The 12,893-nt window shown below is 42.3% G+C and overlaps 1 protein-coding gene across 2 annotated transcripts in view; it reads right to left on the bottom strand.

Moving 5' to 3' along the window:
* adgrg6 (adhesion G protein-coupled receptor G6) overlaps window positions 1-12,893 on the bottom strand; it is a 144,533-nt gene that overhangs the window by 34,214 nt on the left and 97,426 nt on the right. For both annotated transcript variants that reach the window (XM_049590102.1, XM_049590103.1), the window contains 15 exons: window positions 12,614-12,652; window positions 12,333-12,481; window positions 11,789-11,900; window positions 7,106-7,194; window positions 6,953-7,017; window positions 6,732-6,868; window positions 6,457-6,622; window positions 6,147-6,293; window positions 5,931-6,047; window positions 5,602-5,647; window positions 5,397-5,503; window positions 2,953-3,080; window positions 896-1,164; window positions 703-805; window positions 229-379 (listed from right to left, as the gene is read on the bottom strand). In XM_049590102.1, the coding sequence (XP_049446059.1) occupies window positions 229-379; window positions 703-805; window positions 896-1,164; window positions 2,953-3,080; window positions 5,397-5,503; window positions 5,602-5,647; window positions 5,931-6,047; window positions 6,147-6,293; window positions 6,457-6,622; window positions 6,732-6,868; window positions 6,953-7,017; window positions 7,106-7,194; window positions 11,789-11,900; window positions 12,333-12,481; window positions 12,614-12,652 (1,825 nt within the window). The remainder of the gene's footprint in view (window positions 1-228; window positions 380-702; window positions 806-895; window positions 1,165-2,952; window positions 3,081-5,396; window positions 5,504-5,601; window positions 5,648-5,930; window positions 6,048-6,146; window positions 6,294-6,456; window positions 6,623-6,731; window positions 6,869-6,952; window positions 7,018-7,105; window positions 7,195-11,788; window positions 11,901-12,332; window positions 12,482-12,613; window positions 12,653-12,893) is intronic.

Below are 12,893 nucleotides of genomic sequence, written 5' to 3'. Positions count from 1 at the left end.
TAATATCATTATGATTTTCTGCCTGTTTCTTTGTCTGTTCTTGCTAATGCTAAATGCTAATTAAAGGATGCTGCCACTTCCTGTGAACCAGATGACTCTCAACACTAAAGAAGAAAAACCTTTGTAAGACTGGAGGGACTGGCTCTGAAGGTAAAAGTGACACTTTCATCATGAGAATAAACTGCTTCCACCCAGTGGACATGTGATGAAGAGATGTTAAGTATCTACCTCCTCTCGCAGCGTGCGGTTGCTGCGTTTGCCGTTGCGGCCGCAGATCTGCATCATCACCACGACGAACATGGCCACGTTCAGCAGAAACACCAGACAGAAGTAACCCACGCAGGTGATGTAGAAGACCACCAAGTTCTGGATCCAGCAGCTGAGGACAGACAACACACACAGATACATATAACTCTCACACTACACCATGATGTGCTGTAGATCAAAACAAAGAGGGTCAAAAGGACTTCCTGGAAGAGACCACTGTGGATAATTCAGCTCCTGAACAATGAACAATGAACAATGAAGGAATTCTAACCAGGAGAAGTTTCAGCTGGTTGTAATCTGTAATCCTCACCACTTGACGCCACTAAATCCCCCACTAAATCTGACACACTGGACCGTTATAAGCAGCCTAGATGTCGCTAATATGAACTTTTACTGTCTCTATTGACTTATCATTGTAATTCTGTGGTTACTTACAACTCTGAGGATCCCTCTTCTGAATCTCCTTTGCCGTACTCCTGCAGGCCATAAGAGGTTTTATCCACCGCAACCACGATCCCCACCACCACAGCAGGGAGACCTGCAACAGGACACACAGTCCATCAGTGTTCACATGTCTGCCTCTATAGTTCTCACAGTTATGCCTCCACCTGAACCCCGAGTCCCTCACCCCATCCCACGATGCAGAACTTGAGGATGTATCGGCGGATGTAGGTGTTGAAGACTTTGACCAGAGCGATGTACATGTGGATGGACTCCAACCCCATCCAGGTGAAGGAGGTCAGGAGGAAGTAGTGCAGGAAGATGGCCACGGTCAGGCACAGCCATTCGGTTTCCAGACTGGCCAGCCAGCCGTCCAATAGGAAGACCATGTTGAGGAGCAGCAGGGACGTGCTGAGGTTCATCAGGATCTTGGAGGGGTAGTCACGTCGCAGTTTTCTGTGGGAAAGAAAAGAGGAAAAGAGGGGAGATGTGGATGAAATATGATTTTGCTGACAACTTTATTTGCTGTAGTTTGAGCTTATTTTCACCACCACGTATTCACAGCCAAATCAAACCGCTGAACGATTGGCTGGTTTCAGTTCTCGTCCAAAGCTTCTCCACATATCGCTGCAGATTATTTCAAATCATCTGAGGTTTGAACATCACCAGAGAATCATAAAGTTTGGTTACTGGGGGACTTTGGGAGCTTTTGGAGGGAAGTCAAATATGGATAACTATAAATTGTATTTTCATGACATGAAGCAAAGGCCGGAGCAAAGAGAGGACAAGATAGAGGGAGGAGTAGAGGTTCTGATCTTAACACACATGTGTGTAATATTTTTACATCTAAATCACTATTATCAAGCTCCAGTTCCTTTTATTTTGAAAGTCAGTAACACAAGTGTAACCTTTGACCCCGTGGTCACATTGGTCACCGACGTGGAGGACTCCCGCTATGAAACTTTGCAGCCCGAGGATGAGGTGGCAGCCTACATGGAGTTCAAGATGCCCAAGAGGATCCTTTGGAGGTTTGATGGCGGTGGAAGGAGCATGCTAACATGTTTCCTAACCTGGCAGTGATTGAATGTTTTCACCATCCAGTCAAAGAGACATCAAATTCAAGAATGGAGAACCAGCTTAATGTGAGGGAGTGGAGCCTGGGTGGGGTTTGATCATGGGGGTGGGTCGCAGGACTTTTATTAACAGGTGTGGCTTTGACTTAGACATAATGATGAGTTACAGGTCGGTTCTGGTACTGAGCTTTACGGGTGCAGGTTTTCAGAAATGGACACAAGTAGGACTCTGCCTTTAGTTGTCTAGTTTCTAAAGTGAGTGCACCACAGCCTCTTGAAGACAGTAATGTCGGCCTCGAATTATTTTTGCCGGGAGGGCCAGTGGGTACAAGCCATTGTATTGGGCAGCCATGGCCCATCCTGGCCCCTTTATGTGGGCCTGTTTGAAATCATACACAAATCTGACACAAAGGTCCACCATTGTTTCCATGTGAAGCTGAACTCATGTCTCTACAGACATAAATGTCGATGTCTTCATGAAGCTTTGCACAGAACGGTGGCCAACTGAAGGTCAGCGGGACTCACAGAGGAGCTGACGGGCAAACCTCCCAAATCTATAGTACAACCTGCACATCAAGGAAGCTGATTGGTTGATAGATACATTTCAGCTTCGTACTAACACAAGTGATCCTCTAAAGAGAATATAAACTTCTCTTAACCCCACTTAATGTTGTCCATCTTGTCTTTGTCTCATCCATTTACGTCAATAAATACAGTTCTTTCACTGATGCAGTGCTTTGGTTATCACCAGTCCCTGTCTCCTGATGTCTTTTACATTTCTTGACATAATGTTTTGATAAACGTGACACTGTCTCCTAGTGGACGGGTGCTTTATACTCCAACTCCGTACAATAAAAGAAGCACACAGGTCACGCTCTTCCAACTGCTGGTGTCTCCTTGAAATTCTGTTTGTACACTATTCATTTGGAACAGCAAATATGTTTCAGCAGAAGCCGATAGAAGCAAATATACCAAATCACATATTTTTATGAACATGATGAAAACCTTTTTATGAATGTATCTGTAAAATGTTAATTTTGTTTCGTCTACCTGTATCATAATAATATGAATATATTTCATTCTAAGTAACCCAAAGCTCTTGTTTAAAGCTGCTCTGATCACTATCTTTATATCAACAACACATGAAATGACGCCACGTTATGTGACTCACTCAAAGGCGATGTAGGTGAGCAGCGTGGCGGCAGAGAAGATGGCGGAGATGCCGCAGCCAATGTAGGTGATGAAGGTCAGGATCTTGCTGTGCTTTGGGTCAATGTGAGGTGAGGCTCCAGAGATGTCCTGCAGATGGGGACAGAGACACACAGAGGGACTATATGATAATGTCCTGCTCACTTTTAGAAACAAAGCACTTCAGAAAAGATTGAAAAAGAGATGAAGAAGAACCGAACTACACTGGGCATAACAAATCATGTTCATATGATAAATAATGATTTTTGTCATTACATTATGTAAGATCTGTATGTGGATGAGAATTGTATTTTCCATCCACACTTGGACGACCTCCATCCCATCATTTCAGATATGTTCTGAGAAGACCTTCGATCACTTTTTTCCAGTTTTCTAGCATGTCCCCTCAAACCAACCATGAGAGCATTCGTTTCAAAATGTACAGCTCCCTGGTGTCTTTTAAAGACAGTGGTGCTATTAAAGCTAAAACTAACTTGGAACAAGAGCTGGGGACGGAGTTAAATCATGTGTGATGGGAGGTGGCCATAGGTGGAGTACACACTGCTACATCTTGTGCTCGACTCATAGAACTTAAGGTATGTGTTGGGCTCTTCTTTCCAAATCCAGGCTTTCAAAATATATCCAGATGTTGAAGAAACACATGCAGATGTCATCAAATCACTCCCTGCAATCTGTCTTTTGTTTTTCCTGCGTCCAGAACTACATACCTCCTGGGATAAAAATAATTATCTAAAAGAAAAACTACAATTATCACCTTGTGAGTTACAGTTTCCATCCATGTCTGTGAAAACATGGACGCTTCACACACAGAAGTGTCACTAACAACGTATTTGACCAAACCTATGGTCTGTTCCTGAGTTACAACACTGAAAAATGGCCAGAACAGTGTTTTTACATAATATTATGATGTCACAGTGAAACTGACCTTTGACCTTTTGGACATAAAATGTCTCATTCATCATTTTATCCTTTTAAATATTTGAGTGAGGTTTTGTCATAATTAGTGTTTGAATTCTTGAGTTATGTCCACACTGACCTTTGACCACTAAAATCTGATCAGTTTATCTTCTGTCCAAGTGAATGTTTGTGAAGTCCCTCAAGGTATTCTTGAGACACCACGTTCACAAGAATGAGACAGACAAGATCACAGCAACCTTGACCTCTGACCACAAAATTCTGACTAGCTTATTCTTCAGTCCATGTGGACCTTTCTTTGGATGTTTGTGTCAATTTAAAGTAACTCCCATAAGGTGTTCTCGAGATATCTTGCTCATGAGAATGAGACAGACAAGTTCACAGTTACCATGACCTTTGAGCACCGACATCCAATCAGTTCATCGTTGGGTCCAAGGGAAATTATGTGCCAAATTTTAAGAATTCCCTCACAGTGTTCTTGAGATATTGCATTCACATAAATGACACAGACAAGGTCACAGTAACCTTGACCTTTGACCACCAAATTCTAACGTGGTTATTGTAGAGTTCACGTGGATGTTTTTGCCAAATCTGGGGGAAAAAAAAGTCCTCAAGGTGTTCTTGAGATGTCACATTTACAAGAATGAGACAGACGAGATCACAGTAACCTTGACCTTTGACCTATGACCACCAGATTCTTTTCAGGATATTGTAGGGTCCAAGAGGATGTTTGTGCCAAATATAAAGACATTTTCTAAAGGTGCTCTGGAGATACCACGTTTACAAGAACAACAACCACACAAGATCACAGTGACCTTGACCTTTGACCACCAAAATCTTATCAGTTTATTGTATAATCGAAGTGGATGTTCGTGCCAAATTTAAAGAAACTCAGCTGAGGCGTTCTTGAGATATTACATTCATGAAAATGAGACGGATGAATGGACAGATGGACAACCCCAAAATACACCTCTGTCCACGGCTATAGCCGGCGCAAAACCATAAAAAACTGTCAAAATAAAAGCGCTCATTCAGCAGCAGAATGACTCCTGTCATCAGTTCTCTCATTTAATCTGAAATGTAACTAAAGTCTGTCAGATAGATGATAAAATACAATATTTTCCTGTGACATGTAGTGAAGTAGAAACATAAAGTAGTTTAAACTAGTAATGCTCAGGTCAAGTACATCTGAACTGTAACTGAGTAAACGTACTTGTTAGGTTTCACCACTAAACGGAACCTTAAAACACGTGTATCATCCTGATGTCAGTAAGTGACGACACTAAAAACACCTGAGATCAGCCTGAGGTCTGGTTTAAACTCCTCTCCTGCTTCACTCCTCCAAACATTTTATTTTACAACTAGCCTTTTAATCATTGTATTGATCCTGCTCCAACTGTGGGCAGTAAACTTTAACGATGTTGAACGGCCACAACAGCATGAACACAACCTGCCCCACACACACACACACACACACACACACACACTCACCATGAGGATGCCAAAGTGCGTCAGGTGGTCACACAGACAGATGGTTTTGTTGCTGGTGGATTCTTTGGATGCTCTGCAGCCGTCTCCGTTCCAGCCTCCAGCTCCATCTAGTGGCAGCACACAGGTATTACAGCACAATAAAATCACCTCCGGACCAGAAGAAGAGAACAGCTGTACTTTGTGATGTGAGGACAGACGGACTTACTGTTCATGGTGAAATCCCAGAACATGCAGACTGGGCTCCGGTTGGGCTGTCGGGACAGAAGGATGAAATAAATATATATTCTCTGTTTCAGCAGCAGCTCATCAGACATACATTTTTAAGATTCATTTTTCTTCACTGTGAAAACTGTTCGCAAAGAAACATTTTTGGTGAGATATGAGATGAGTCCAAATCCCTTTCAGGGACCAAGCACCGAATTCTGGACCTTCTGCAGAAGCAGTCTCTGAGGGCCCCCTGTCCTTCCTCTCTTGATCCACGCCTCTTACACACTCTTACACTTTTGATGTAAATAAGGTCTAAGTGAGGTGTACCTGTTCAGAGAGGTGAGCGATCTCAATCTCCACCGGCTCCCTCAGGTCACTGATGGAGAAGTTCCCCACGCTGCTTGCCACCACGTAGCTGTTCAGAGAGCGTCCGTCCTGCTCTTTCTAAAAACATCCAGAGTTTATCACTGTTACTGTCATGTTTGCTTGTCTCCCATCAAAACAACGTGTCATGTGACCTGCTCCTGCCATGTGTGATCTGACCTGGAAGAGGCTGGTGCTGCTGAAGAACATGAAGTTGATCCTGGACAGAGACGATCGGTCGGCATCACTCAGGGAGGTGCTGGACAGCAGAGAGGAAGGAAGGGTGACCTGAGCTAAAGGGTTAATGCTCTCTGCCTCAAAATCCACCTGAGAGGAGGAGGAGGAGGGGAGGCGGAGGAGGAAGGTAAGGGCAGGAGGAGGAGTAAAGAGGGTTTAGAAGAGATACATGAGAGCTTTAACAATGTTTTTTAAAGCTACGTGCGGTGTTACCTGTGTGTGTGTGGAGTTACCTGTGTGTGGGTGGAGTTACCTGTGGGTCGGTGGAGTTTGGATCTATGAAGGCGCTGAATGAGGTCCCGTTGAACAAGGTGGTGTTGAGGGCGGATATTCCCACAGCCAGGTGTTTGGAGGTGATGCTGATGGACGGACCGTCGAACTCGATCTTCTGAACCAACTCGTCGACGGTCTTCAGAGCTCTGAGGGAAACAGGAAGTGACGTAAGTTCATAAAAACATTCTATAGTAAAATACAGAGGGACAAACTAAGAGTGTAAAGTAGTGCAGAACATGACAATGTTGATCGTACGTCTCAGACGTGGCGGCGAGCACCGTCTCAGTGCTGGTCATGACGTTGGAGATGATGGTGACGACAGTGAAGGCCAACGTGCTGTTGATCTTCGCCACATTCACCAGCTCCTTCACTTTGGTCACCACTTTAGACACCTGCAGACAGACGGAGAAGGACGAGGAGGAGGAGGGTTAGTTTATTTCCTCCTCACAGGAAGTCAGTACAGCCTGGATGCTCACCTCTTCATTGGACAGCTCATTGTCGGTGATGACGGCGAGCTGCACCGCCACCTCCGCTGCATTCTCTGCACAAAAACACACATAACACACAAGACTCAGCACAAAGACAGAACACACAGTTCATTTCTAACACAGTCATGTTTCTGAGCGTACCTGCTGACACCTCGATGGTGTCGATGTCCGTGCAGTTACTGACGTCTGGCGCTGACCAATGAGAGGAGAAGTTCTGTCTGTTGATCAAACTGAGGACGAGACACAGAGACAGGATGAAGGCAGAGTGGTATCACAGCTGCTCCTGAGTGCTCAATGACAGAACGAGGCAAATTAAATTCCAGTGTCATGATAACAGGACGGAGCCATGACACTTCATGATGTTTCAACTATGGACGATGCTGCAAAGAAGCAACAAATTCTAAAACACATGTTCAATCTGAAGATCTACACAGATCCATACAGATATCTCTCTGAGCCATGATGTTGAGGAGTGGCCAGAAAAGTGTTGTTGCAGAATACTGTGAAGTAGCAGTGAAGCTGACCTTTGACCTTTTAAGTATAAAATGTCATCACTTCATCATTTAATCTTGTTAGACATCTGTGTGAAGTTTTGTCATAATTAGCGTATGAAATTCTGAGTTATGGCCAACAACATGTTTGTGAGGTCACACTGACTTTGACCTTTTAACTTCGATCACCAAAATCTAACCACTTCCGAGTCGATGTTTGTGCCAAATTTGAAGAAAGTCCCTCAAAGAGTTCTTGAGATACTGTGTTCCCAACCACAGCCGTTCTTGCCTTCGGTAAGAATGGCCTTAATTAGAAGAAAAATTACTTACTGAAACAACCGCGGATACGGCATAGAATGGGAAAACTATGTCATTTCAATTTTTTTTTTTTTTTTTTTTTTTTTAAAAGCCCAATATCACAAATCACAATTTGCTTCACAGGGCTTTACAGCATACGACATCCCTCTGTCCTTAGGACCCTCGCAGCGGATAAGGAAAACAAAAAAAACCTTTAACGGGGGAAAAAACGGTAGAAACCTCAGGAAGAGCAACTGACGAGGGATCCTTCCTCCAGGACAGACAGACATGCAATAGATGTCGTACAGAACAGATCAACATGATAAATTAACAGTAATCCGTATGACACAATGAGACAGAAAGAAAGAGAGAGAGAGAGAGAGATGCAGGACAGACAGTAATGACAGTAGCTTACAACATTAATGAAAGTAATAATATTATAATTATAATTCCAGCTACTGTGGTACAATATGTTGAAAGTATATATTAATACAGTATATGATGTGCCATGTGCACCACATCCTCCTGAGACCATGTGTTCTCATATGAGGACATTACATTTTGGGTTTACTTGACCTTCTATTCATTCTACTTAAAGGGGCAATAAGCGGAAATTCATCATTTCTAGATTGAAGGAATAAAAAAATCGCTACGTGAAGAACTAGAGGTGTAATTTCATCTGGAGTACAGCATGGTGTCACACACCCTCTCTCTGTGTTGATCTCCAGCCCCTTGTTTACAAGCCGGTCCAGCTGTGCGTTCATGTACGTTCATGTTAATAGCTGCCTCCTACCTCCTCTCAGAGCCCTTGGTCCTCCATCCCTATAAAAGGCTACAGCCAGTGAGCAATGGCAGCGCGTATTTTCGAAGTGAAATGGCGGAGAGTGGAACAAAACGTTCACCTGAAGACGACCAGGATCCGACATTACCTCTAAAGAAACAACGGTCGTTGGCGAAGAAGTTGTCGGATAAAGAAAGTGACAGAACCCAGATTAACATTGGCCTTGCATTTCCAAGGTGGAGAGCACTGCGAGAGCTAAAGGAGCTACAATCTGACTCGGAGCTAGCTCTTCCTCTCCTGGACAGGTAACGTTAAGTAACAACATAAAGTCAAATGTCTGTTTTAATTAGTGTTACAGTAACGTTAGGCACATGTTGCTATGTCGATTCAATTAAATTCAATATTACAATCGTAGCATGGGTTAATGTCTGGAGCTTGAGTCATTAGCGGCTCGGTCCCAGCAATGGGTCAGTGTTAGGTGAGTAGCCCGGCAGCCCAGCTAACATTTGCAATTAGCATTGTAAAATGTAGCCTGGCGGGCTCACAGGCTCACTCACGGAGAAGAGTAGGAACGTTAGCTTTAGCTCCCGGTGTTAGCACTAGTCGGGATCCGGCCAGTGGGGGGGTGGGGCTGGAAAGCAGAGGTAGAGGGAGGTGTGGCTCATGACACACTTTGTTTTGGTCTACAGGCAGTGCGCAACAGCAAACCTAGCGGTGAAACGATTTTGCTTTTTGCCTTTTTAATCAATAGTATGTCTCTGCAGACCCGGAGACTGCAGATTCAGACCCGCAATTCAGGACCCGCAGTTCTAGACCCCTTGTTTTTCGTCCCCTACTGGACGGCTGTATAACTGCAACTAAATCAGCGTCTCACCCAAACACCACTGTTTGAAAGAAGTTGGACTTTTAATGCTTTATTACAATTTACAATTTTAAAATTTTATTACACCCGAATAAAAATACCAAGATTTAATTGTTGATTTATGCCTGGGTGCTGTTCTGCATCATTATTGTTTGCTGGTTGTTCTGTATGGTTTAATCCAAGTATTTTAGTTCTTTATTTGTTAATATTCATCAGACTGCTCTGACTAGCACGCCAAAAACTTGCACTGCATTGATCAAACCCGCTACAACATATAATAGGAAGTGTCTGGTCTTGGGTGTCCAGTGCTCACTTTTGTTGTAGGAATCTGAAACAAAGGCTGTGAAATAGGCTACTGAAATGGTTTGAAATGTTTTATTGTGTGCAGTTGTTACATCACACATCAGGGAGATCTGCAGAGAAAAAAAAGAAATCAAACATATCACAAAACTGAAAACAGAAATACTTAAAAAAAAAAATTAAATACCTATCACAATCTACACTGAAATACTGAAGATTCTGGAGCATAGCAAATACATTATTATATCGACATATTAACAATAGTGCCCCTTCCTTCCTCATCCACCTTTCGATCCTCCATAAAACTCCTCCACTTCAATGTGGTTTCCCCTTTCTGGATTGTTATGTGCACCTTAAAAAGAGAGTCCCTAATTATTCAAAGTTTTCAACCGTTTTACACACATAAACAAGGCCAAAACCTAATAACAGACAAAAATACATTTCTGATCATCTGCGCTGGATGAGCCTAATTTCTATCCACAAAATCTCTAAATATATGCTATAGAGTAATATCAGTGTAGTGATATAAACACACGTGATATATAATATTATGAATAATAAAGGAAAAAATATATTAAAAAAATAAAGGTGTATTACATGATATACATGAACACAAAATTAACTTTTAGCATAAAGTACACTAATTGCCAATATGTAAACAGTTTCATGCTTGTATGAAAACGTAAGCCTATACACGTTTTTCTCATATCATCCACTTCATTGCTTTAATCATTTATTCATGCTTAATTTAAAGCACATGCTAAAATTATTCGTCATCGCGCTTCGGTTTCATCAAACAAAATGTGCAGGTCAAACAGTTCATTGCTAACAAGCTAAACTATTACCTACTACTTTAACCCATATTTGACGTGCCTTTCAGACTATCGTGGTAAAGACAATGATATCATTTTAAATGTATCACTGTAAAACATGAAGTTCGCTCTCTAATTCAAGTCAACAAAATAGTTTAAACAAATAATATGATTCACATTCAATTCTCACACTCAGACCGTCGTCGGCCATATTCAATAGTTGTAATAGTATGTTGGCTTCCAATGAAATAGAGGGCGCTGTCGCGAAATTCAAGGGGTCTAGAACTGCGGGTCCAGATCTGCAGGTCTGAATCTGCAGTCTCCAGGTCTGCAGACACACCCTCCTCTTTTTTATTTAAACACTCCTTTGTGCCATCTAGTGGTAGTAAGAGCACAATACACTAATCCATGTAAAAACAAGTTGGCAGCCATCTCTGCCAAGTCAGTCTGTAGCTGATTCCAACACAAACGTGGACAAGGTCCAAAACCTGATCAGATGTTATGGATGAAACTTATTTATTTATGATCAATAATGTTTGCAGTTTGATACGGCAACAAATTTGACCAATTTTAGCAACAGGAACAGGATAAGACGCTGTTAATTGGAAAGTAGTCGTTTAAGGACATCAGGACTTCATTACTGTTGACAATATTTAGTTTTTTAGACTCATGAGATCCTACTGATCCTAAATAGCAGGAGAAATAAAGAAGCATACAAACAGATGTTTGGGTCTCAGGAGGATATTAATGTAATCTACACATCAAGTCCTTTTGTTCTTCAAAATAAAAGCCCCAGATCGACACTGTCTGCAGGTGTGATCAGAGGTTCTGATGTGACCTGTTGCTCTCAAACAAGGTTTCACTGTGGGTTCATTAAAACGGCAGAATTATTAGAACATATTGATGGTATATCTTACTGTTGTTAAAATATTGGTACAAATATGATAACTTCCATCCAGCTGTCAACACTGAGTAGAGTAAAGACTGGAATTTCAGGGTTGGTTAAATTCAGGCGAAAACAAAACCCAACTTCCTGAACTTTGAGTGGGGATCATCCCGTCAAACTTTTTTTGGCTTTCAAGAATGAACTTGAAGTGAACTCCACCCACTGATGACGACTGGAAATAGCTGATGGGTGAACCGTGAGTTGGGATCGTTTGTTACTGTATTATTGGTAAAAGTTAAAGAAAAATGAAACTGATAAAAACATGCAGAAACACCAGAGTGGTTCAACTGTAATGTATGTGTGTGTGTGTGTGTGTGTGTGTGTGTGTGTCTCACCAGGTCCTGGAGGTGCTCTGGTCCTTGTTGGGGAAGCAGGGCAGGTACTGAGTGATGGTGGGTCTGCTCTCAGGCCAGCGGTAATGGAGCGGATTCTCCTCCGGACAGTTTTCTGTCAGAACAAAAATAAAATTATTTCATTATTTTGGCTTGAAATTAAAATGATGTCATAATGAAAAGAATAATGAAACACAAGCTGAACGAGGAAAACAAAGCAGGAGGATCTGATAAAGATACACAGTCCCAAAAGAGAGCAACAAGATGACAAATGGGCTGAGATCAGAAATCTGCAGAGAACAAAACTCATGAATAACAAACAGAGGAAAGAAATCAGATAAGAAAAGTGAGCTCCAGAGAAAAAGAGTCGGTTTGTGTTTGAATTCAAAAACACACTTGACAGGAGGAACTTTGACCCGTGCACAAGAACATTTTATTTCATTGTCTTCAGTAAAGAATTTACTGTGTTTTTTTATCCTACTCTATGTAAGGCATCTTTGAGGAGCGCTACATGTTTGATGCATTGTTAATAAAATTAGTTTCTCACCAACTAATGTAACTTGAGTGGAGGCGGTCTGGATCTGCAGGCCGGTCCTCATGAGTCCCTCACTGCTGGACAGCCTGGCGGACACGGCAGCTTCACCCAGACTCTCATTGGTGACGTAAAAATAAACCAGCAGGGCCTGACATGTGTAACTGGAGACAGGACACAGGGCAAAGACACGATGCTGAGAGCGCAGAGTCAAGTACATGAGAGGGTCAGAACAGAACACCAACTTTAGGGTCATGATAGACAGGAACAAACAGGGTCAGGTGTGAGAGTTTTACCTGGTGGGGCTACCTCCGCTCTGCACAGCAGGCTGAACACTGGAGACACAACATGTGAATATTAAACAGTGTTTCTGCAGAAGAAGGTTTGACAGAAGTTAAAGAAGAACACAGCTCAGATGTAAACTGCCTCTGACACTAGCTTCGAAAACACTCTCTCTCAGGAACACTGTTTTATCTGTTTTGGAATTTTATAAAAAAGTTCTTATGTTATTGAACCCATGCAAAGCACAATTATGTTTCAAATACAGACAAAAAATATTGTAATTCGGGTTGCAGC

Source organism: Epinephelus fuscoguttatus, linkage group LG11, assembly GCF_011397635.1.
Source record: "Epinephelus fuscoguttatus linkage group LG11, E.fuscoguttatus.final_Chr_v1".
Classification (NCBI taxonomy): Eukaryota; Metazoa; Chordata; class Actinopteri; order Perciformes; family Serranidae; genus Epinephelus; species Epinephelus fuscoguttatus.
This window is presented reverse-complemented; position numbering and strand designations above follow the sequence as displayed.